At 37.6% G+C, this 21,371-nt stretch overlaps 3 protein-coding genes across 5 annotated transcripts; 1 reads left to right on the top strand and 2 right to left on the bottom strand.

Annotated features, from left to right (window-relative positions):
* Positions 1-12: 12 nt before the first annotated feature.
* LOC122297290 (polyadenylate-binding protein 3) lies at positions 13-6,352 on the bottom strand. The gene is made up of 7 exons (XM_043107311.1): positions 5,839-6,352; positions 3,240-4,018; positions 2,952-3,029; positions 2,753-2,842; positions 1,563-1,853; positions 894-1,118; positions 13-625 (listed from the first exon to the last, which is right to left on the bottom strand). Exons 1-7 carry the CDS (start codon positions 6,095-6,097, stop codon positions 407-409), a joined length of 1,941 nt encoding a protein of 646 aa, XP_042963245.1. The 5' UTR covers positions 6,098-6,352; the 3' UTR covers positions 13-406.
* Positions 6,353-8,309: 1,957 nt separating this feature from the next.
* On the top strand, positions 8,310-11,862 carry LOC122296405 (hypoxanthine-guanine phosphoribosyltransferase). 3 transcript variants are annotated; one of them, XM_043106073.1, is made up of 4 exons: positions 8,310-8,673; positions 8,919-9,083; positions 11,031-11,130; positions 11,227-11,862. In XM_043106073.1, exons 1-3 carry the CDS (start codon positions 8,374-8,376, stop codon positions 11,082-11,084), a joined length of 519 nt encoding a protein of 172 aa, XP_042962007.1. In that variant the 5' UTR covers positions 8,310-8,373; the 3' UTR covers positions 11,085-11,130; positions 11,227-11,862. The 3 variants fall into 3 exon arrangements, with proteins under 3 accessions (XP_042962007.1, XP_042962006.1, XP_042962005.1); XM_043106072.1 differs by having other exon boundaries at positions 11,031-11,862; XM_043106071.1 differs by lacking the exons at positions 11,031-11,130; positions 11,227-11,862 and adding an exon at positions 10,032-10,415 and having other exon boundaries at positions 8,312-8,673.
* A 1,642-nt stretch (positions 11,863-13,504) lies between these two features.
* Positions 13,505-18,154, bottom strand: LOC122296404 (LRR receptor-like serine/threonine-protein kinase RGI5). Its single transcript, XM_043106070.1, has 2 exons — positions 14,547-18,154; positions 13,505-14,151 (listed from the first exon to the last, which is right to left on the bottom strand). The coding sequence occupies exons 1-2, from the start codon at positions 17,410-17,412 to the stop codon at positions 13,769-13,771; spliced, it is 3,249 nt and encodes a 1,082-aa protein (XP_042962004.1). The 5' UTR covers positions 17,413-18,154; the 3' UTR covers positions 13,505-13,768.
* Positions 18,155-21,371: the final 3,217 nt, after the last annotated feature.

Consider the following 21,371-nt stretch of genomic DNA (forward strand, 5'->3'; position numbering starts at 1 on the left):
GGGGCCTGGCTATGCAGCTAAACTGCAGATTTATTCATACACTTCATGCAGATACTTTTTGAGTGTTCATCACAGAGTTCTTAAACCAAAATAGGTCCACTAATACAAATGACAGGACAAAGAGATTAAAAAAAAAAGGTCTACCAAAATCCCAACTTAATTCATAACAAGAATAATAATGATAATAATCTAAGTAAACAGGACAATGCTGACAAATCCTAATAAGACCCTTTAAATACTCTCCACTCCAATCTGTAACCTTAAAATGCCTTCAATCAAGTTGCCAAATGTAATCCCACAAAATAAAGCAGTAATTTTGGAGACAATCCCAGAAACAATTGAAACCTCATTAAGCCCTGTAAAATATGGGCTCACAAACAGGGAAAAAAAATCCATTTTGCTTCACTCATTCAGCCAATGAGCCTAGCTGATCACTAACACCAGACTCTGATGCAGCTTTACGGAGGACTTCCATTGCCTCGGCCACCTTCTGTTTCAGAGCATCTGGAGATTCAAGGAGATGGATTACCTCAGATTGGTCCATCTCCAGCAACATCCCAGTCACCTTTGAGGCATTATTGGACTCAAGCTTCTCCACATGGGGATAAAGTTGTTCACCGAGCATCTGTGATTTTTCAAGACACATTAGTAAAACAACTGCTTTCCATAGATTATTACTAATATTCTCTCTTTAAGTGATTTCAATATTAAAACTCAATCTAGTTTAATATCTTATGGCCTTTTTCTATAGAGTTACTAATCAATCTCTCTCACGGTGTTGCTTAAGATGAAAAATCATTGGATTCTCAAGATCTCTTAACCCAAAGAAAGGGCAAATCCAAATATAAACGAACTATACAAAATTACATACAAGGAAGAGAAAAATAACATACTGCTCGCTGATTCTCTGGGGTAGCAGAAGCCAAAGCTGATAAAAGTGCTGAGATATGCACTCGTCCAGGTCTTTGGATATCAATAGAAGTCACTGGCATCCCTGAACCATCAAAAGGCACTGGCATCACTGGACCCACAACACCTTGAGGAACCACAGATGTATCCATGCCATTTCGGGAATTTCCCATATATCTGGGGCCTTGGTGAGAGTTACGATGCATTAACTGAATTTGAGATGTGAATGAATAATATCAGAGATGAATAATGATTTATTACACCATAAAGCTTCTAAAAACTAGCCTTAATCTATTTATCCTGGACTACAACATCACCAAGACATAATAGCAAGTTAAAACTATATGCAAAACCAACAAAAAGTACATAACAGAAAATCTGGGCAGCAAAATAATGAACCCACAAAATAGTTAATCAGGAAAAGTTCAATTAAATAATAAATTGAGTCAAGAATCATAATCAAGTCATTTAATTCCTAGTCATCCAATCTCAAAGCCCCTGGTGAAAAGTTTTGGTATTTGAATGAAAAGAAAGTGTTTGCTCATAATGGTGACTGCATTAATGTTACCCTTTAAATTATATGGATAACTATACAATTTGTTGAACCCAAATAATGAGGGAATAATGAAATTGGAAAAAATCAGTCATATCACCTGCTGCGGTAGAAGGTTTCCACCTCGCCTCACACCCATCCGCTGCCCTGGTTGTCCTTGCCGCTGAAGGTGGTATGGCATAATGAAGTTTGGAGAAACACCCGGTCGCATTCCAGGTAAAAGTTGCTGTTGGAAGCCGTAACCCGCAGGCTGAGGGGGTATCAGACCAGGATTACCTTGACCAAAATACAACTGTTGTGAGGCAAATCTAGGTGCCCCAGGATGAAATCCAGGAATTCCCGAAGGCAACGGTGCCATCCCACCATGGGCTTGGATTTGAGAAAAATGTGCCTAGAGGTCGGATAAACAGATTATTGCCCATCAGGTTTGACATATTTGAAAGAATGAGAATATAAGCAATGGCACCAACTTCTACCCATCATGATAAAAAAAAAAATGGTAGGAAAATTGCTTTTCCCCACCTCTTTTCTAGTTCAGTTCACACAACACCCATTGGTTGGGGGGGGGGGGGGGGGGGGGGGGGGGGGGGGGGGGGGGGGGTTGTTCATTTGAGGCACAATGCCAAGCAGAATTTAAAAGTTTCAAGAACATTACAAATTTTTATGTACAAACATCCAACATGGGAGTTGAAAGGAAAGGGGTAGCCTTGAAAAAAGAGTCGCATAATAATTCTGATTCAAAAACTAAAAATTCAAATTTGTTGATTTAGTGGGTATCTGTCCTCATCCAAAACATGACCCAAAAGTTTGGGAAAAATATCTTCACTCCTTAAATCTATGTGGCACTAACAACTTGGCATTTGACATTTACAAAGAAACACATACAGTGATACACACACACACTTGAAATATAACAAGAAGCCTATCTAAATTACCATCTTGCAGGCACTAATGCCATTTTCTCACAAGTTCCTTTTTTCTTTTCTTATATTTCTTCCTATTTTTCAGAAGGGAGTGCTGAAGAGATAAAAAACATAATTTTCACGTAAGTGATAAAAGATTCCAGTAAGTCCAGCGCTCCTTGTGTCATAATAACAAAAAAGCGCTGCTAGGCATTAACTGCAAAAGTAGGCAATTTTTTCAGCTAATAACTAAACTAGATCAGTAAAGACCCTCACTAAAAACATTAAAATAAAATGTTTCTACAAAATTTAGAGAGAAACAGCTGCAATTTCAAAATGAAGAACTAGGTTTCCAATATGAACATCAAAATGCATAAAGATAAATCACCTGGAGCCGAGCCTTTCTATCTTCTTTACGCTGAGCAACAGCAACATACAGAGGTTTCCGTCCAATCATCTTTCCATTCATTTCATCCAGCTGAACAAGTGAGAATAATATTCAAGCATGCATGAGAGAAAATGGATGAGCAAAATGTGTAAAAGTAGGGTCCGCCAAGTGGCCCTAGAACAAAGAATTAATAACTTACAGCTTTAGTAGCTTCTTCTGGTGTAGAAAACGCCACAAAGCCAGATCCTTTGCTCTGACCTTGTGGACCAAGCATGATCTACAAGAATCGTACAAAAACATAGCCAAACTAAAGGTCACTACTTCAAATCAACTATTATAATTTTTTTTTGATAAGTGCTTATGAAACCAATTAGTCCTGAGATAATGATTCAAAACAACTATTATAATTGACTCATAGATGTGTCCCACTAAGGACCAGCAAAGAAAGAAGGGAAAAATTGCTCCACTTGAAGATGAGTATATATACCTTGCATGACGTTATCGTTCCAAACTCAGAGAATAACTCCTTCAGCTTGTCATCATTGATGCTGTCGTCAAGATTTTTCAGATACAAATTAGCACCTTGTAATTTTTCATATCTACTAATTCTTTCCTGTTCAAATTTGGCCTTCAATTCTGCCTCCCTTTCTGCTTTACTCTGAGCCCTCCCTACAAATAAAACCTTGTCATCAATGGCTGCAACCCCATTCAACTTGTCAACTGCTGCAGCAGCAGCATCTGGGCTCTGGAAGTTTACAAAACCAAAACATCTGGACTTCCCATTTGAGTCCGTCATAACAACTGCACTGGTGATTGTACCATAGGTGCCAAAAAGTTTCTTGAGGTCTTCATCAGTAGTTTTTTCAGGCAGATTTTTCACATAAACATTAGTAAACTTTGGCGATCCATTTGCTTGAGACCTTTCTTGACGTCGAACAAAAAGTCCAACGTAAACCTTTTTATCATTTATCAGCATGCCATTCAATTGTTTGATTGCATTTTGTGCTGATTCCTCATTTTCATACTGTACATATCCATGACCCCTCGACTGACCATTGCTGTCAACAACCACCTTGGAAGAAAGGACAGTCCCAAAGGCAGCAAAAGTTTCATGCAATGCCTTGTTATCTATTGATGTGTCCAGGTTCTTAATGAAAACATTGGCATATCCACTTTTCCGAATACTAGGGTCTCGATGAGAATACATAATCCTGATAGGTTTCCCATTTATAGGAGTATAATTCAAAAGCCCCATAGCAAGGGCAGCTGCAATTTAAGTAGATACTTATCAACACAAAGCTTGGCCAAAAAGTCAATTTTAAAAACAATAAAGAGGAACAAAACAAGTACCATACTTGCTGACTCTCTTTTTTCAAATGCATAGCAGGATAATTAAAAGGACAAAGGAAAAAGGGAGAAAATAGCCACTAGAAAAAATTGATTGTTGAAAAAAGAAACAGTTGCATTAGAAAACAGCATAACTCCCTAACCTTTCGCAACTCAAGCAACTCTACAAGTTTTCGCTACACCTAAAAATATAATTATAATATATTTAATCGTATAACAAACATGAATACACATATGTAGATAGTTATACATAGATAAATGTTTTTTTTTTTTATATCCTTTGGGTGTCCGGACCAGCTTGCGCTCACCTCGATTAATCCCACGGGGCCCTAAAGTTAACGGCCAGGTAAACCTCCAGTGGCCCTAAGGGGACTCAAACTAGTGACCATTGGGGAGTAAACCCAAGGCCTAACCAATTGAGCTACCCCTCAGGGTTTACATAGATAAATGTTTTTATATGCATATTCTAAAAGAGAGCACATGATATTTTTCTGACATCACATTGGAAATTTACAAGCTCAGTGGTCAAATAAGTCTGTTTCACAATTGCAGAAGTAATAAGAAATGGGGAATGTTGGCACTTGACCAAAATTACTACAGAAAACAAAGTGAACATAGAGTACTAATATCACCATCATAGGATCTCAGAAGGTCATTCCAAAGCTCACAAATACTATGTATATACATATTCCGTTTTTAATTTTCACAATCTTAGGTTCATTTCTAAGAGAGGTCCAGAATATCAACATGTGTAAAGAAGAACATTCTTCTAAAGAACTCTTGGCCATAAGAAAGCTATTAAAAACAAAAAAATGTATTATATTCTTTCCCTTTCTTAATTTTCAGCAAAAACGAAACCAGACACAAATTAACTACTCATTTAAAACAAATCACAAACATATAATATTTATATCATCCAGAACCCATCCCCAGAAATTACAAAATAGCCTCCTCAATCCCACCTCCAGAGAGAGAGAGAATCTTCTTCATAGGACTAAAACCATCATACTCTTAAAATGAAACAAACATGGAATACACCCACAAAAGTGACTTGGACACAAAAACTGAAATTTACACAACCAAAAACAAATTGCAATTGAGGCCACACGCAATCTGCTCAGATGCTATAAATATACCTAAAAATAATAATAATAAAACCATACAAGAACATAAAATTCATATGATCCAGAACCCTATCCCCAAAAATACAGAATATCCTCCCAACCCCCAGAGAGAGAGAGAGAGAGAGAGGAGTTTTCTTCACAAGACTAAAACCATCATTCTCCTAAAATCACACTTAAACGATCCAATCATAGAATATCCCAAAAAAAAGTGACTTTACCCAAACACACAGGAACTCCAAATTTACAAAATCAAAACAAACAGTGATCAAGGCCATAGCACTATGCTCAGATGGCATGCTTGCAATAAATATACCTAAAACGGGAGGGAAAAAGAATTCAAGAACACAAAACTATTCATTGACATTAAAGGCCCTAAATCATAAGGAGCTGTCCCCTGCACGCGAAAAGACACACTCAAACACAGGGCAGAAAAGAAAAATCCACAAACACTCATGCACATACGCACATGCGTATACGTTCTCTATGTATGCGTGTTTATATCTATGTCTATACATGAACACACATAATTATATGAACATTGCGATTGAAAGCAAAAGAATTGAGTCGGACAACAATGGCGACCAACGGCTCATCGAATAGAGTCGTAGTACGTACCGTCCTGAGCGTTGGCGTAATTGACATAAGCGTAGCCGAGAGAGGACCTCCGGGTCTGATCCCTACAAACCCTAATGGACACGACCTGAGCCACCTGGCCGAACACATCGAGGAGCTGTCCCTCGTCCACGCTCGGGTCGAGATCCCCCACATACAGCGACGGGTTCGCGAGCGCCACAGCCGCCACCTCCGACGCCGCCGCCACATGCTGAGAAGTCACTGACGCCGGAGCTGTCTGAGCCGATATCGCTGCCGCCATTGGTATCTCAGAAAAGAAATCCGAATATAAAAACTTCTGGAAAATAAATCGAGAACTTTCAAGTGAGAAAACAGAAACAAAAGCAAAAAAAACCCCCCAAGAAAAGAGGAAAGGATAGCCCTTAGGGACAGGGTCTGTGATCGAATATATTAAGGAAGGACTTTCTTCTTTTTTTTTTTTCTTTTTTGGTTTTTAATTTTCTCCGAAAAAATAGCAGGAGGCAGAGGGCTCAGAGGGAGAAGAAAGGTGGTGAAGGCTTGCATTTATACGAGAGGGAGCGAGAGAGAGAAGGGGGGGGGGGGAGAGCGGGTAGGGTGAGTGTCGAATCAAAACGGTTCGTTTGGAGTTGGTAGCGTTTAAGAAAGCGAACGTGTGGGGCTGATGACGTTGACGCGACCGTTTCGAGACTTTCGACCAATGTACTTTGTGTCCCTTTGTGGCGATTTAAGAATTATTTTTTGCCCCACTTTTTCTTTGTTTGTTTGCATGCATAATGTTATACATTATGGTCTTGCTTTATTGATATCATACTATTTGCTAATCTATGTACCTATTATTTTTAAAGGTAAAATTAATATTAAGACTTAAATATATAATCACATGAACATGATAAGATAATATTACTAATGTTTTTTTTATTGGCACCAGTGTCCAAGAACTTAATCCCGACTAATTCCAAGATGTATATGCTCTTAGTAATAAGTTTCTGAAAGTTAACCTCAATTAATTTAAGGAGAATAACTCCTAGTCCGATGGTTACTATAAATTATTTGCATTTAACAAAATTCAAATTTCAAATCTAGAAAGAGCACACCACTAAAATCAAGACTTTTATCACTTGAGTCAACCCCTATATATATATATATATATATATATATATATATGTATATGTATTATTTATATATATAACTAATGAAAGCATTTTTAAACGTAATGTTGATGGAGCAATCTTTCAAGATCAACATAAAAGCAGGAGTGGGAGCAATTTTAAAAAATCACAAAAGTGATGTGATTATGGCAGCAAGTAAAAAGGAAAATGAAGTGTGTGACCATTTTGAGATTAAATTATTGGCAATATTAAGAGACTTGCAACTTTGTGTTCATCAAGATACATAAGATCTCATCTTAGAAAGTGACTCCCTACTTATAGTTAATGAAATTAAAATTGTTGGAAATTCTATGTCCATACAAGAAAACCTCATTACGAAGATAAAACGAGCTTATAAAGAAGTTTAATATTGTAATATACAACAAATTATACGAGATGAGAATGAGGCTGCCCATAAGTTTGCAAGATATGCTAGGCATGTAGGTTGGATTCTTTTCCAGATTGTATCTCACAAATCATTTGGTCTAAAAAACTAATGTAAGGTTTTGATGAAAGGAATGTTTTGCTATTAAACAAATCAAAATCAAAATCTTAAAAGAGAGATTCGGGATTTTACATAATATTTTTATTAAAACACCTTATATAATTTGGAGCTGAATAGGTTGGAGATTCATTGTATTTAAGGCAATTCGTAAATAGGAAAAAATACAGCATTTAATTCTGTAGAATTCAGTACTCTTTCTATTTCTCAATCTAAATAGTAAATAGGAAAATCTTAGAAAAGTCTCAATTCAAAAAAGAAAAGCCTAAAAAGATGCCCAACTTCCAATTGTTAAAATGGGGATATTGTTTATTTTTAATTGCACTTTGAAAAAAAGGAGACAATTCCAATTAATTTTTTATAAATTTGTAAAAATCTGTATTGCTTGTGTTTTGTACTTTGATTTATCTTTTTTAGGTAAGAGTTTTGCTATATACAAATACAGTCGCGTACTAATCTGTGTATTAATATTGATTTATTCATACTTAAAATTTAAATTAACACTGTTTTTAATAAAATCTATTTTTTGATCAATCACATCATATTGATGTACAGATTAATGTACAATTATATTTGTAACTATATTTTTTCTTTAGGCAATAATGCATTAAACAAAATAGAGGAGATGGAGCCCAACAAAACCCAAATGGCACAATAAAGTAAAAAAAAAAAAGCAGGAAATAGAAATTTTTTTAATGCAAATAAATTGGTATAAACAAGTTTAAAACATCAAATTTTATCTTTATAAAAAAACGTATAGTTCTACACTATACATTTTGAAGAAAAAAATAAAAATAAGAATATAATAAACTGCTAAATTGAAATTTTCGTTAAAAAATCACTGCCGTCGGATAAAAAATCTCGTGCTTGTAAGCCATCCAAAAGGCGTAACCCAGAAGAACAAAAATGGCGTCGTTGCGCTCTCACATAGAGACAGTCCTATGGACCAAGGACGAAATCTCCAGCCGAGTCACCGAGCTAGCCTCCGAAATCTCTGCCGATTTCGGCGCCGCCGATTCACCAGTCCTTGTTGGCGTCGCCACAGGGGCCTTCATCTTCTTGGCCGACCTGGTCAGGAACATCCAACTTCCCGTTTCCGTCGATTTCGTTCGCGCCGAATCCTACGGCTGCGGAACCCTCTCCAGTGGTGTCCCCAAGCTCTCTCTCGACTTGAAGGTTGATGTCAAGGGCAAGCACGTCATTCTGGTACCACTACTATCTGTCTCTGCATCTCTCTCTCTCTCTCTCTCGCTCTAGTATAGCAATTAGCAAGCAAGAAATTCGTTTTATTTTAAATTTATTTAAAATTATAATTTTTTACTGATATTTCTGTTCGTTTAAATTGAAAGAAAATTCGTAATTTACTCGTTTCACATTGATATGAAGAATCTAAAACCAAGGTCTGATATTTAAGAGGAGAATTATGTGTAGAACTGAACGTGTTGTCTCAGGTTGAGGACATTGTTGACACGGGAAACACTCTGTCCAGTCTGATTGCATATTTGGAATCAAAAGGAGCATCCTCTGTATCAGTGTGTGCCTTACTCGACAAACCAACAAGAAGAAAGGTTCATTTTCAGCTCGTGGGTGAAGGGAAGTTTTACCGGGGTTTTGAGGTAACGATTTCAATAACGCAAAATTGTATTATTTGGGTGATTTCTGATTAAAATGGAGAATTGGATTAAATAAATGAGTGGGCTTTGTGAAATTTGGAATTGTTAATATATAATAGAGGAGTTATAGGAAAAACATGATATTGTTGAGGTTTTGAGTCTACTTGGGACTTGCTCAGTAGCTTTTTTTCATCATTACTCACTTAGTAGTTGATAAATGGGATACTAACATGTTTGGAAGATAGAGGTCCCAAGATGTGTAAACTGAAATAAAATGAAGAATAGAGGAAGATCAAGGAACCTAACTCTTGAGGTTACTTAATAACTCACGAAGGATTATGAGTCAGTCGCTTACTAGAGGACTACTCTTCAATCTGCATTTGAAAAAACAGTAGTGAGTGTGGTTTGATGCATATGGGTGATAATACAGCAACCACATTAGTGACTGAATAAAATGCAGTAAAATGAGTGGTTCCATTTTTCATGTTTCTAGTCGACCTATAATAAAAAAAATGTTTCTAGTCAGCGGCCCCCCTTTGTAGACAATTCTGGTATCTCAATTTTTTAATAATGGGAATGATATTGATTGTAGATGCAGTGATCTGCTTCCATGGAAACGATGCATTGCTTGTTTAATGACTGACATTTCGAATTTGATGCCTATTTCAAAATCTTGGACCCTGGATTCCAAAATTTTGGAAATGAACAAGATGACTCTCTGATTAGTTAGCGGCACTTGATAATTGCTAATTTTCCTCGTGGAACCCCAATAATCAGATGAATGAAGTTTTAGTGACTGTAGATAGCATTCTCTGAAAAAATATTTGATTTTGGCTGCATGTTTGTTGCAACTTTTGCATTGTATTAATTGCCATAAACGTAAGCATTATTCTTGAATTCCATGGTCTGATTGCCTAGCAAACTGATCTGAATATTTATTTATTTTTGCAGTGCCCAGATTATTTTGTAGTTGGTTATGGAATGGACTTTGCAGAGTTATATAGGAACCTGCCTTATGTTGGTGTCTTGAAGCCTGAATGTTACAATTGATTATATAGGGAGCAGAAAGTATACAATTTATCAGACTTTTAGTATCTCAATCATATTTTCTGAATCATCTTATTCCATGAGATGAACCAAAATAATTTCACATTTTTAGATGATGGCCAAATAAAGTTAGAGTTTTGATATTATTCAATAGTTGCTTGAAAATATTTATTGTTGCATTGAAGTTCAGGAATGATTACTGCTTACAGCAGCAGAATTACAGAAATGTGGCCACCATATAAATACAATGTTTTCCGTACATCAAGTACAATATTACTGTTCCTTGAATGTTTTTTCTTTTTCTGCATATAAAGTGTCCCAGCTGATGAAATTAGTTGTTTGATTTTCAGTATTCAAATCAACCTCTTCATCCATTATTTTGTGATGAGTAAGCCCTGGCTTGCTGGTTTACCATCATTCGCTTTTGAATGACAATAAGAAAACATACGAGGGTTTTTTCCTTTAATTTGTCTCTGGCCAAATGATAATGAATTAAAGTCTCTGTAAGAGGGACCAAACTGGCAAACTCTATTTCTCAATGTTTAATCCTCAAAGGCTGAGAGGTTTTATATACTTTGGATTGGAGCAAACAATACAAATAGAGACATTTACAGAAGCTGTGTATTTTCTTATATGACGGATATAATGAAGAATCGTTCCTTTTAGAGAAGGCATCAGTTTCATTTATTAGGAGGTAATCAGAATAATCCATCGTATCTAAATGCAAGGCCATATACAAAATGCAAATTTGCATGTGAAGTTTAGATCAAGTTTATTTCTATCCAGAAACATGTTACAAACACCCAGTTTTGCATAGAAGGAAGCTTCAAAAGAGCAAGGAACATAGGTTCCATTTCCATTTTACAGCAGGAATTGCGTTTTACATATCCCTTTTACTTCCAGGTGAGTAAAGGGCGAGGAGCTTTGGCAGGGGCTACATTCCCATTAGAATCATAAATTATGACACCAGAAAAATCTGGTAGCTGGCACTTCCCTCCCATAAGTATGTTCTTCTTCCAGACCGAGAACTCTCCACTAAACATGCTTTCTCCACCGTTTGACGTTCGGATTGTTGCTTCGGTGTTGGGTTCTATTACAGGGTCATCGCTATCAGGAACATAGCATGCTACCCAATGATTACGCCATTTACGTGAATGAGAAGCACACATGAGCAGAGCAATGGCACACACAAGAAGAGTCATCGCTGCTATGCAGAGTTGAAATGTGCTTGGAAGAGTATGCATCAATAGAAACTGGCGAGCCATGGGGGAAAAGTGTGATGCTGGGTTATGCCTGAGATAGTCAGAGAAAGGGTTTAAGTAATCTTCATGTTGGCCAAAATGGGGTTGTTTGGATTAGGAAGATTCGTTAAGATTGTAGCTTTAAACTTTTGACCAAGTTATATGGTTTCGGTGATCTCTGACCACTGCTCCATCTGATGTAACTTTTACTACCATGTTTTTTTCTTCTCTCTTCGGCTCAAACGTTTCCTTTGTTTATAGATAATGCAACTTCTGCTCCATCTGACACCCACTTTCCTTTGTGGGTTAGGTGACATCTTTCTGAAATAATAAGGGGCTCATCTAGGCCCTGATGTTGCATCGATAGACCTCGACTCGTTGTTGAGATCGAGCCCAAGTCCCAGTTAAGATACAATCTTGAAATACTTTCAGAATACTACATCATGATTTGGAAAAACACATAGTAATATGAAAAAGTGATCTTTTGTTGTGTATATGCATTTTATTCTTTGGTTACTAATGGTTGTAATCGGGGGATCTCACAGAAAGTATGGTTTGGAAGAAATTCTGTTGAGGGAGTGAATGCTACGTTAGGAATGTTTTCGGAAGGGTTATCTACGTTGGGCATTCTTTAGATGCAATGCTGTTGTCTCAGTCCTCAAAATGGATTGAAAAATGGATGTATAACAGAGACGATCATAAAGAAAAGAACAGATTACGTGCCCTGAAGTGAAAACATCATGCAGGAGAAGTATGGATTATTTTAAATTATCCGTATGGATAAATTCCCCATTTTCTGATTTCTGCTTCCATGTTTTGCACGGGGAAAAAGCTAAATTTCTTGGGAAAACAAAGCCTATGGGAAGAACATTGGAAGGTGAGATGGTATGGCTTTATGTAAAGGTATGGTTATGAAAAGGAAGCTTGATAATAAATGTTTTTTTTTTACCTTTTTAATCCGTTTCTTTTGGCATTTTGACAAACAATGAAGAACATGTATCCAGATATTTTTTGTTTCTTACTCAGAAAAAGGGAATTTGTTCTCTCTCTCTCTCTCTCTCTCTCTCTCTCTCTCTCTCTCTCTCTCTCATATTTAGAATTAAATTATATATCCCCTCTTTGAGGAAATGTCTTTAAACCTATTTACGATGTAGTAAAAAGCTAGTTAATGTAAGTGATGACACAACAGGAATAATGATTTCTTAAAGTTTATATTCGACTACTAGAGCTAGAATGAGAGATAAACATAGAGAATAGATCTTAGAACATTTACTCTTGTTTATGTGGATCTTTCGAATAACATTAAATGTTTTGTAGTACCGCATTATGTATCTCATTATCTAGATCATTGAATTTATACATAAACTACTATGGGTTTTGAAATAGACCAAAGGATGAGAAAAGAGAGACACATGATGAAGAGGATGAGACTGCTCTAGGTCATAGATTTTATAAAAAAAACTTGAGTTTTTTTCTCTTTTGGACTAGAAATAGGCCACAGAATGCGAAAAGTGAGACACTTGATGCAGAGGATAAGACTGCTTTGCTAAGGACAGGACAAGGTTCCTTTCTAGCATAAGTGAGATGTCTAGACCTTCCCCTTTAAAACTACTCCTTTTGGGGATGCTCATTATTGGGAGGCTCCAGAAAAAGTTGAATGTTTTCTTGCTTTAGCTTCAGCTTTTTGTGCCATGATTTCATCTACTATCTGGCCAAGAGGGCAAGGCGTGTGGTGAAGGGGAAGGGAGACATGGCCTTTTTCTGTCTGTTCCCTTAAATCCTGCAGAACAGGGCCTACATGAAATATAAACACGAAGGTCTTGCCCAGTATGCATGGTATGGTTAAATTGAAGTCGATTCAAATAGAGCCAGGCTTTTGTCTGAATTTTGGTAAAAAATAAAATAAAAAATCAATACTTATGGTTTCCAAATGTCAGCATTAGGAAAATGACTATTTTTTTTTTTTCCCAGAAAGCACCAAAGTAGTCTTGGCCATATTTGGGCAGAAATTCAAGGAACCTTAGAAAAATTGGATTGGACATTCAATTTGTACAAATTAAATGGAAATTCTGCATTGCTACTATTCATTGAAATTCAGCCAAATACTTAGCATTTAAGAGCAAGTTGGGATAGGCATATAGAAATGCATGGAAATTTTCACATTAGAGACTGATTATGAAGACTTAAAAAAAAACAGGATGTGTGACATGAAACAAAATAAACCACCTTCATGTTTGCTGAACTGTACAATCCCAAGACCATTCAAACTCAATAAAGTAGACCCAAAACATCACTAACCTATGCTGCCTCCTCATTTCGCACAACATCACTCATTTTTTCTTTTCTTGGGATACGAAAGAGATTCGATCATTGATACCCTTGGACCGAATTGAACCAAAATCAACTTTGATTTGAGGACTGCTTTATTAGAGGCTGAGAAGTCTTTCCCCATTCCTCAGGTGGGCTCTTCACCTCCATTAATAGTGCCACCACTTCCTTCATGGTTGGTCGTTCTGCTGGTGAAGAGTTCACACAAAACATTGCAATTCCAAGTGTTTGAAGCATCTCTTGCACCATCTGATCTGGTAAGCCATGCAACTTTGTATCTAGTACCGATATGGCTGGCTCAAAGCTTCCCATCTTCTTTTTCACCCACTCAACAATATGGAGTCCATCACCCAACCGGCTCTCAACTGCACTACGCCCACTTAAAATTTCCAGCAGCACCACACCATAGCTGTAGACATCACTCTTCTCTGTTATGTTCATGGTGTATCCATATTCTGCATTGAACATTGAAATATCATTAGGAATTAAATTGAATATTCATCAAATAAAAGATAAATCTCTAACACTGCTGAGAAGGGTCTATGATGTCTTTCTTCTTTCCAAAAGAAATACAAGATTAGTTCTGTGCTAAATGTGTTTTGGGTCAAAGATATCCCATGGTATGGGAAAATTTGACATCCAAGACCTAAAAGAAACAAGAAATTTTCTATGAAAACCGATTATCAAAGTTGAACAAGATATATCTAATATCTTAAGACGTGCATGATGATACAGTAATCTTACCAGATTAGCGATTTAAAATAAATCAAAACAAGGACAAATGGTTGTAGATTATAATGTAAGGCAAGCATTACAGATGTAAGAGAGAGTGAATATCAAGAATACTTGCCTGGGGCAATATAACCATAAGACCCAGCTACTCTTGACATTGCATGGTTGTAATTTGGAGAGTTCATCAATTTCGCGAGGCCAAAATCTGCCAGATAAGCTTCAAACTTGGAATCTAGAAGTATATTATTGCACTTAACATCTCTGTGAAGAATTGTTGGCACACAATCATGATGAAGATAAGCAAGACCCTGAGCTGATCCAACTGCAATCTTGTACCTAGTTTCCCAATCCAAGTTTCTATTCCCCTGTAACAGCTGCTGTAAGTTACCATTTGAAATGTAGTTGTAGAGAAGTAGCTTGACACTCCTATTAGAACAGTAACCTAGCAGCTTCACAATGTTCCTATGCCGAATGTGTCCAAGAATTTGAATTTCTGCAGCAAAAGAGTCCACTGGTTCTTCATCCTTTTTACTTTTCCAGAGCTTTTTGACAGCAATCAACTCACCACTGGGCATTTCCGCCCTATAGACAACCCCTGAACAACCTTTTCCAATAACATTTTCATCTTTCAGGCAGTCGAGGATGTTGTCAATGCTGAAGTTGAGCTTTTGAAACGGGATGAAAGTCCATGGATAAGAGAAATCTTCAGCCCCTGATGAAGAAGGGGATGTTCCTGAAGATTTTTCCACCATATACTTGTGATTACGCATTACTAGAATCCAGGATGCAAGAACTAGAATGGTTACTGAAGCAATAATAACTGAAATCAAAGCCACAGTCTTGGAAGATTGTAATCCATTTCTCCTAATCAGACTTTTAGAACACGTAGACCCATCAACGGACTCACAAAGTTTTGGGTTCTCAAGGTATGAGTTCAAAGATAGGGTTCTGAAGAATGGTGTCACCGGGATAGTACCTGAGAAATTGTTGTAGGAAATGTTAAGGGAGGTTAGACTAGTTAAGGAGCCCAAAACGTTTATTTTCCCATAAAGCATATTATGGGAAAGATCAAGTGATTGTAACTGTGTCAAACTGGCCATTGTCTCAGGTATTTCCCCTGTAAAACCATTGGAGCTCAAGTCCAAACTGATTGTCAAGCTTTTTACATAACCAATTTCAGGTGGAATTGCACCAGAAAGGCTGTTGTAGCTCAAATCAAGTAAAGTTAGTTTCTGCAAGTTCCTTATGGATGTCGGAATTGAACCTGTCAAGAGATTATTGCTGAGAATTAGCTTGTTCAAGTAACTGAAGTTACCAAAGGTCCGAGGAATTTCTCCCGTGAACCTGTTTCTGCTGAGATCAAGCAACTCTAAATTCACAAGCTCACCAAGCTGAGATGGGATTTCCCCAATAATGTGGTTATTGTGCACATCAAACAGCTCAAGAACCATAATGTTTGCAATCTCAATTGGAAGGCCACCAGAGAATTGGTTCATGAACAAGTCAAGAAAGACAAGATTTTGCAATTGTCCTATCTCCCTAGGAATCTGACCTGAAAGCTGGTTCTCCCCAAGCCTCAATCTCACTAAAGACGTACAATTGGCAACACTTCGAGGCAACCCTCCAGATAAAGAGTTTCCCAGAAGTAGAAGCTTGCTCAGCTTCTTCAAACTGAAAATCTCTTCCGGGATAGACCCTGTAAGCTTGTTCCTTGAAAGGTCAAGCGCATAGAGTTCTGTGCAATTCCCAAATGAATATGGTACGGTTCCTGTCACAGAATTGCCCCACAAGAAAAAATTTTGCAAGAATTTCAAGTTACCAACCTGCAATGGAATCTCCCCTGATAACTGATTCTTATCGAGCTGAATAGCTGTGAGGCTTGTGCAATTGCATAACCGCGATGGAATTTTTCCTGTCAGTGCATTGTCTGACAGATGAAGCTGTTCAAGAACCATTAGCTTCCCCAAGTCACCAGGGATTTCTCCAGAAAGCTCATTGGCAGAGGCATCAAATACCACAAGCGATGAACAATTGGAAAGCGCGGCTGGGATTGGTCCAGATAGTGCATTGCCCCAAAGAAACAAGCTAGTGAGCTTTTGCAACTTACCCAGTTGAGGAGGGATTGAACCAGTGAGCTTGTTCATGTGCAAATACAAGTTCCTTAGTTCCGAACACAGCCCAATTTCAGATGGTACAGAACCAAATACATCAGTATCGTAAAGTGCCAGTGTTTGTAGATTGATCAAGTTCCCAAATGTAGGCGGTATCACACCGGAAAGACCAGTGGCCGCGGCACCAAATGTAGTAAGATTGGTGAGTAGTCCTAATTGAATAGGAATCACTCCAGTTAGATATGGATTACCCCCTATTCGAAACTGTTGGAGAGAAATCAAAGAGCCTAGCTGTGATGGTATTGACCCATTCAGGAGATTGTCTTGGAGACAAAGAACTTCAAGCGAGGTAAGGTTAGCAAGTTGTTGAGGTATCCTACCAGACAGTCTGTTGGAGTTCAAGAAAAGGAACTGGAGGAGAGAGAGAGTGCCGAGTTCTGGAGGAATGGGACCCAAGAGGGAATTGGAGGAGAGGTCAAGGAGGTGAAGATGAGTGAGTTGGCCAAAAGAAGGGGGTATGGTGCCGGAGACATTGGTGGAGGAGAGGTTGAGAAGCTGTAGAGATGATAGGGAGGATAGCTGTTGGGGTAGAGAGGAAAGATTGAGGAATGTGTTGGGCAGAGAGAGGGAGATGACTCTGTTTTGTGGGGAGCATGTGATGCCTTGCCAGGTACATGGGGTTGGGCTTGACGGGTTCCATGTGGAAAGAATGGAGGAGGAAGCTTTGGCAGAAGGGTCAGCAGCGGAAAGTAGGGAGAGAAGGGCCTGTCCATCAGGTGAGAGGGAAGTAACCATCAATATTTTGGTCAGGGTTTGGTAGAATAATAACAGGGAAAATGTAACAAAATGGACCGTATTTCTCATTTGGGACATGGAAAATGGCTGGGTGATTGATGCTATATCAGGGTTAAGAAACGAGCTTGGTGGAGAACTGGTTTCTGTGGTGGTGGTAAAAGTCCACTCAAGGAGAGAACTTGTACGTGAAGGAGGTCAGTGGTGTTGAGGATGCTTATACTCCTATCCAAGGTGTACCCATGCATGTGAACAAAAAATATATCATTTTCATGAGTCTTTATGGTGGAAGATATGGTTGAACACAATCGAAGTATAATGGGTGTAGAGTGCTTCACTGCTATCTTTCTTACCGGAAAATGCCCATCGTTCCTAGTGTTGCCTCCGAGGCAGGTTGTACTGCCGGTAGTGGCTATAGTACATGCTTGAACTGGTAGTGGTGGTGGTGAAAGCTCAAGGCTAAGCTATTCGAGCACCTGCTAACTCCACCAATGTGGCCATAACAGTACTGCATAAATGATGATTTCAGTGTGGTGTTGTTGGCGGCGACAGTGTTGCTTTGGTGGCTGGAGCTTTGAGTAACAGGGACTCTTGGTTTTGTATATGTCAGTGAGTTTTTGAAGTCCGTTTAAATATCAACATTTTGTCTTGGTGCAATGATTTGGGCGCCACTTGTTTTTTGCTTGCTGACCGAAATTGTCCTTTTCAATCCACTGCATAATGAATGAGCAGTGAAACCCTTTGCTTTTTGTGGGGGTTAGTGTTGACTGTTTGCAGTGGAGGTGCTCATGTTACTTTCCTTCTTGCTCATATACTTGTCAGTATAACCAGTGAAGTCCCTCAATTATACATATATGGTACAGGGGGCCCAACTTTCTTTCTAAAAAATAAAATGCATATATACTCCAAGTTATTATATCATGAATGCATGTAACCCAAACCCAGTGTAAATCTCTCTGAACTGGATATATTTTGCAGCATAGCTATTAGCTAAGACGTGAAATCATTTACCAACATCTTGAAACTCGACCTGACCGCTATACAAAGTAACAAAAAATTAACAATAACTTGACAAATTTATAAGAATTCTAATTTTAAGGTAATTCAATCATTAATTTTTAGTAAAATGATTAAGTCTTATTTCCAAATATATATGTATATTTATCAATAATGAGAGGTTCATCAGATGCCTATACATTAAAATTGTAAGTTCTCAATCCAAGAAAACGCAATTAACTCTGATCTAATGAAACGACAAGGAGTACTAGGGTCAGATTTTCTTGAAAGTGAGCTTGACAGTACCAAAGGATTCAGAGCTCCATGTCCATGGAGATGGAGGTGGAAAAGTGAGCGTGTCTAGCTAGTGTCTACTTTGCCCAAGTGCCTAGGGAGGAGGAAAACTTTGATGATAATATAGCAGTGAGGCAGCTTGGGGGATTGTGAAAGGTTAAAGGGTTGGAGACTTGGAGTAAGCAAACCAATTTAAATATCCTTTTTCTGGCATAAACTGTGCTCCCTCAAACATGGCCTCAGAGTTATTATAAAGGATTAACGTTCAAGGGTGGCGTGCATATAGAGAAAGTTTTGATTGGAGCATCTGGTTGTAAGCCAAAATTGGTGTATATATAACTATTAACTGGTAACATGCTTATTTTTATGTTTTACTGCCTGATTACTGTGGTAAGGTGAAGTTTAAAGAGATGGGTGACTTTGGTTACCGAGGAAGAAGTGGTGGGTTTGTTTTGGGACTGGGGCAAAAGAAAATGTTTAGAGTCACATGAGAGATCAGAGATAGAGAGGGTTTTAAATATTCCTTGAATAATTTAGGGCACAAGTAACGATTAGGTTTTTTTTTTTTTTTTTTTTTTTTTTAATTTTTATAGGGCTTTTAGGTTTTGACTGTATTCTATCAGTTTAGCACCACGAGACACTTCTCTCATTAATGTCACAAAATTGCTCATTTTAGCATTGATTTGAATGCTCAAGGTTTTGATCAAATTGAGCTATTTTTTGCTTTCAAAATACCTTTTTTACCCCTCATGTGAAATTTCAGTTTCATGGGTATCTTAGAATATAGCCTATGTTCCAACCCAAAGAAGTGTCCCATTGATCATGAGTGCTCAAACTAACTTCCTTTTGAACATCAGCAAAAGCCTAGTACTTTTCTTTCTTGGGTTTATCTTCCTGGTTGTTGTTGCTTGGTTCCTTCAAGTCAAAACAGTTAATAATTGAGCTCAAATACCCATTGAAGGCCTTAATTCATTACTCATATAATAATGCATGTATTTTCTGACCAAATTAAACAGTTTTACCAGGAAACAACTTGCTAGTTTCTTTGAATTCATCCATGGTTTTGAGTAATCCAAGCATATATGATACGCTATATATAGTTTTCTGTGCTCTAGCTATGATATGATTGAACTCTACTTTCCTCATTTCAAAACTTGAAGCCAAATACTGAGGCAACAACAGGAATCTCCCCGACACTGATAAAATACATATGGCATACGAAGTGGTTTCATGGAAATACTACATTTTGCATAAGCTTGGTCATCATAAAATGAACCAGAGAGAGAGATCAGAGGACCAAATTGGGTCAAGAAAATGCATGTTCCACTGCTACAAGAGAGCAAACTTTATAACCAATTACCATATTTTATTTTCTTAAAAATCAATACAATGAGCCCCTATCACTTGTTTTTAAGTACCAAGCCTCTGCTAGGGGTGTTATTTTGCTGCCACACGTGATTTTTTTGGATCCAAGGCCACCGGTTACTTTAGACCTGACCAACCACCATACTCTTAGAGTGGCACGTGTCCCTCGCACTTCATCACAATTGCTATGTTTGTAATTTTTTCCTCCAAGATTAAAAATGCAGATCTGTATCTTTTCAAGATGTAATTCATTATTTTTCCATGTATTTTTAATTTTTGTACTGTCTTTTGTTCCAATCAAAATCAGATCATAATGTACAGGTATTTGCAGAAAAGAAGATCGTGGTTTTGCATTTCTTAAGGTTGACGCATATTGGCCTGCATTAACTCATGCATGCATTACTATATGTATACAGTTTCATATATTAACCGGCAATGTGCTTAGTAACGTAGCCCGCTCGCATGTTTTTGCTGCATTAATAAACAAACATCCACAAAGTTAAACGTATATATAGTTTATTAATAGTGTGACGACGAACTTGATCATGAATTCGACTTACAGCTGTATCAGACTAGCTAGTTTTTAAAAGAGTATGATCAGATAATGGTAGGTAGAGAGGTCCAGCCGTCCAGATCATAGTCCTACTGTCAAATTAGGGGAGCAAGACTCGTATAATAGGGCTCTCTATTAAAGTTTACGTTCTTGCAACGCTACTTGTCTGCTAACTGCATCTACAATAATTATGCTTTTGATTATAATATCTCAAAAATACCAGGTTTCTTGGGATTGACCTACCTCATCCCCTAGCTAGTCTTAAGGATTCAACTCTGCAATATATATTTGTCTCATTTCTTGCCTCTCTCTCTCTCTCTAAAGTTAGATACTTGGCATGCTCTCATTGCTGATCATCAGGCCAGAAGATTAAGAGGGAGCTAAGTTCAGCTGAGCTGAACTTAAGCCTACTAAAACGGACATAAGCTAGTCTGCAGTCTGCATTTTACAGTGCAGTACTACTAGATATATATATGGGGCAAGAATTATCTTCAGGCGCAGCTTAGTCCACATGAGCGTATAAAATACAGCTGCATGAGCTAACCTTAGCACGTTGTTTGCACTTTGCAGGGGACAATGATAGAGACGCTGTAATTGTTTGTCATTCATAAGGATAGAGATCGAAACCTGCTTTTGGAGTCAAACATGCAGTGAAGATTCTGCCTAATCAAGGAGATGAAGCGTGCATATATGATTTCTTAAAGAATTATGAAATATTACCTCGTCTATGTGGTTTCTTAAAGAATTATGAGGTTGAAACGTGCATGATTTCCATTGCCACAATAATAATTCTTTCTATATAGTTCTACATGTCACTGGAAGAAACAATCAA

This window comes from Carya illinoinensis, chromosome 15, assembly GCF_018687715.1.
Source record: "Carya illinoinensis cultivar Pawnee chromosome 15, C.illinoinensisPawnee_v1, whole genome shotgun sequence".
Lineage (NCBI taxonomy): Eukaryota > Viridiplantae > Streptophyta > Magnoliopsida > Fagales > Juglandaceae > Carya > Carya illinoinensis.

Bases quoted from the DNA above. Each gene is read 5' to 3' on its own strand.
- LOC122297290 (XM_043107311.1), bottom strand. From the start codon at position 6,097: ATGGCGGCAGCGATATCGGCTCAGACAGCTCCGGCGTCAGTGACTTCT. The intron at 1,854-2,752 runs GTGATTTATCTT...TCCGACCTCTAG, and splicing joins ATAGAAAGGCTCGGCTCCAG to GCACATTTTTCTCAAATCCA. The intron at 1,119-1,562 runs GTGATATGACTG...TCTCAAATTCAG, and splicing joins GAAACCTTCTACCGCAGCAG to TTAATGCATCGTAACTCTCA.
- LOC122296405 (XM_043106071.1), top strand. From the start codon at position 8,374: ATGGCGTCGTTGCGCTCTCACATAGAGACAGTCCTATGGACCAAGGAC. The intron at 8,674-8,918 runs GTACCACTACTA...GTGTTGTCTCAG, and splicing joins AGGGCAAGCACGTCATTCTG to GTTGAGGACATTGTTGACAC. The intron at 9,084-10,031 runs GTAACGATTTCA...TTATTTTTGCAG, and splicing joins AGTTTTACCGGGGTTTTGAG to TGCCCAGATTATTTTGTAGT.
- LOC122296404 (XM_043106070.1), bottom strand. From the start codon at position 17,412: ATGTCCCAAATGAGAAATACGGTCCATTTTGTTACATTTTCCCTGTTA. The intron at 14,152-14,546 runs GCAAGTATTCTT...TGTTCAATGCAG, and splicing joins TTATGGTTATATTGCCCCAG to AATATGGATACACCATGAAC.